This window comes from Nanorana parkeri, unplaced genomic scaffold (genome assembly GCF_000935625.1).
Source record: "Nanorana parkeri isolate BGI_ZX_2015 unplaced genomic scaffold, ASM93562v1 scaffold1354, whole genome shotgun sequence".
NCBI lineage: Eukaryota > Metazoa > Chordata > Amphibia > Anura > Dicroglossidae > Nanorana > Nanorana parkeri.
Window position 1 is genome coordinate 131,721 of NW_017307622.1, and position 3,327 is coordinate 135,047.

Below are 3,327 nucleotides of genomic sequence, written 5' to 3' on the forward strand. Positions count from 1 at the left end.
CCGGAGGAGAGAACCCCCTTCCCAGCGCCCATGGCGAACGCAGCCATAAGCGAGTTTTATGGGTATTTCTTTTTATATTATTTTATTCATTTCACAGTAAATAAAGTGGATACAGGACTCGGAGGAGAAGGGGCCAGATGTTAGCAAGTTGTATGAAATTTGGTGGAAACAAGCTGTAAAAAGAAGAAAAAAAAAACACACAAAAAAAACCCCCTCGGCTGTAAAATTGAAATATTTCAGAAGAGGGACCGTCCATGCCACACATCTGGAGAGGCAGCTGTCGTCACTCGCAGGAAACTCAATACCCCGATTTCACCCCAATTAGGCCGCAGAGTTGGAGAGCAGACCCGGCCAGGCCGCTCTAATTGGGCCCCCCTTTATGGTGTACAATGGGCCCCCCCCTCAGGCCCGGGTCCGCCATATTGCTGACTAGACTCCGTGCTTGCTCCCATCGCTGCCCTGCGACCCCTTCACTTTATTAGGTGGGTAGAAAAAGGGGCATTTTATTGCTCACAGAGTTCAGATAATATAACCACCCTAGAAAAGGGATGGCCAAACTCCGGCCCTCCAGCTGTGGGGTGAAACAACAAATCCCATGATGCATCTCTCTCCGGGAGTCATGTCTGTGGCTGTGAGAGTCTTGCAAAGCCTCGTGGGATTTGTAGTTCCACCACAGCTGGGGGGCCGCAGTTTGGCCATCCCTGCCCTAGATGGATACACAGTTACAACCGCGAGCATCGAAGCCGACTGTAGACGGAATTTAATTCCTTTTTGGACAGAGCGGGAAAGGGTTCGGGGTTTGATATATGGGGGAGGTGGGTTAGGGGTGCTGGATCACTTTGGTTGCAATTGGTTACTAAGAATAAAATGCCATAAAAGATGCCAACGGTCCATGGATTTGGGGACAGTCCCGAAACTTGAACCAATGTTAATGTGTCCCGGGCCATGTCTCAGGATCCCAACATAACCCTTAAAGTAGAACTGAATCCAATTTTATAGTTATGGGAGGGAGGGTTATAACCCCTGTCAAGAGATTTTTGCCATCTGTGAGACTTCCCTTCACTTCCTGTCTGATATCTACAACAGGAAGTGTAAGAAAATCCCTTCGAAGAGAGGAAAATCTCTGGTGATCACCATTGAAAGATTTCCCATCTATTCCTGTTCTGGTGGCAACCCAAAATTGGGAATTTTCTTTCACTTTCAGTGATAACGTTCACCAGAAGAGGGTGAATCTTTGTGGACATGGCTGGAGCATTAAAAACCTGATGGGTGTCCTAATCCCCTTCCACCCTGTCCAATATAGCCCTTTAATTTATCGTGAATGCGCATTAACTTAATAAGATATCTACTACAGTGATTGGGTGGTTGCGAGTGGGTGGCTGACTAATTGGAGGCGGAGTTTGCGTGGGACAACCCAGTAGGAGGGTGGGGCTTGGACAGGAGCAGTCGGTCCCTGGCCTTGGATGGATGGGGTGGATGTGGATGGGGTTTGTACTGGGAACAGGACTCGGATGTTAGTAAGTATGTCTTTATTGGCTGCTCTCCATCATACAGAAGCTGCTTTCTGGGTTCTTGGAACAACCTGCCGGGAGAGAATCATTTCCTGTCCCCTAAATAGATATGAAATATTGTATGTGAATATCCTGCAGTCTGTTATCCGGCCAGCAGGTGGAGCCGTCTGCTCATTTCAATGCTTTCTCCGTCTACCATGTATTGAAAAAAGCGCGCTGTTCGTAGAGATCCATAGATCAAGGCGAAATTTACACACGGAACTGAAAAAAGAAAACAAAAATGTAACAATGTATAAACTATACAAAAAAAATTATAACATTGACCCAAAACCAATGAACCTTTCAGCATTTAGAATGGCAATGTCCCCTGAGAACCCTCACCCCCTGCCAAGCAAGGTATAGTCACCCATCTACGCTCCCTCATCACCTCTCCACTGCAGGAGACCACCATGTAAGTGTAAGCTATAGTGTTGAGGCTTACCTGAGTGATGTCTCTGCCCTCCTCCTTCCATATCCACATTCGAGCCTGGGGATTGGCTGCTCACGTCTGAGCGCAACACATGGGGCTAGTCACATGCTTCCCAAAAAGTGAGGGCAAGGGCGCCCATTGATCAGGGAGGCGGTGGAAGAGCATGGATGGGGAAGCATCTTGCTGAGGTGGGTAGGCTGTCAGGAGACACTGACACTGTTCCCTGCATTGCCTGGCGACAGTTCATCCTATCACTGTACCCGTCCCTAACACTCACCCCTTACTCTATCTTAGACCCCCTTCACCCTTCACAATGCTGCACTTACCCTAATGATGGTGAAGTTGTCGCTCCCGCTCCAAATGCTTCCTATCAGAACACTTCCATCGTTTGTCTCTCCGGTATGTGGTGACATCATTGTATCTCTGCCCCGCAGGTCACAGAAGCAGCAAAGTTTCTCCTGGACGGCGGCGGGAAGTTACCTCTTCCTCTGATCGCCAAACTGCTGAAGTTCCAGTTCCTGAACATCAAACAGAGAGATCTGCAGAGGAGGGAGAGCGGGCAGAAGGTAAGAGCACATGACCCTCAGCCTTAAAAGCAGAACACCCAATGAAATACATATACGTGAGCTGTTGTACCTGCCAAAGGATTTAAATTCATGTCCATCCAGGCCCAAGATTTACACAATTCTGCTACACAGCACAGCCCTGGCTGGCAAGACAGGAGATCTGATTTTGCTGTAGTTCAGTAACACTTACAGGTCTTGTCCCTCCCACAGGTCTTGTCCCTCCCACAGCCTGTGACTGGACAGCGAAAGGAGATGCAGCACACTGATGAGCTCATCTCTCTGTCACTCTGCATGTTCCTAGTTAGCACATGTTGCACAACTGATTGTGCACATAGTGCTGCTTCTCCCTCTCCTAGTCTGAGCTCTGCTGTACAAGAGACTGATACCAGGTCAGATTTAGGTACTTACACTGCTTGTGTTACAAAATACAATGAATGATTTATTCATGAACGCAGAGCGCCATCGTTTGGTGTCTTTTATATCTGCCCGGAGCTCAGCTTTCATATTCAGGACTGAAGTACCTGAGGAAGGGCAAGCTCTGCTGGGGACATTGTGTTGTCCATACACACAGGGCCGTCTTTAACGGGGGGCAAAAGGGACAGTTGCTTCAGGCCCAGTCATTGTTGTGGGGCCCAAAGCAGCTACCTCTTGAGGCCGCAAAGGATACACATGCGGCACCGTTCTGTTTACTATGTGATTGGAATTGTATGGTGTTGCTCCGCCCCTGCCGTATGCCGTGTACTGTGACGTCTCCCTCTGATGGGGCTGGTATGGGTGGGAG

The 3,327-nt window shown here is 48.7% G+C and overlaps 1 protein-coding gene across 1 annotated transcript in view; it reads left to right on the top strand.

The window, feature by feature from the left end:
• Nucleotides 1-3,327, top strand: part of SPAG17 (sperm associated antigen 17) — a 92,090-nt gene that overhangs the window by 18,497 nt on the left and 70,266 nt on the right. The window contains exon 5 of the mRNA XM_018569550.1: nucleotides 2,415-2,546. Within this exon, the coding sequence (XP_018425052.1) occupies nucleotides 2,415-2,546 (132 nt within the window). The remainder of the gene's footprint in view (nucleotides 1-2,414; nucleotides 2,547-3,327) is intronic.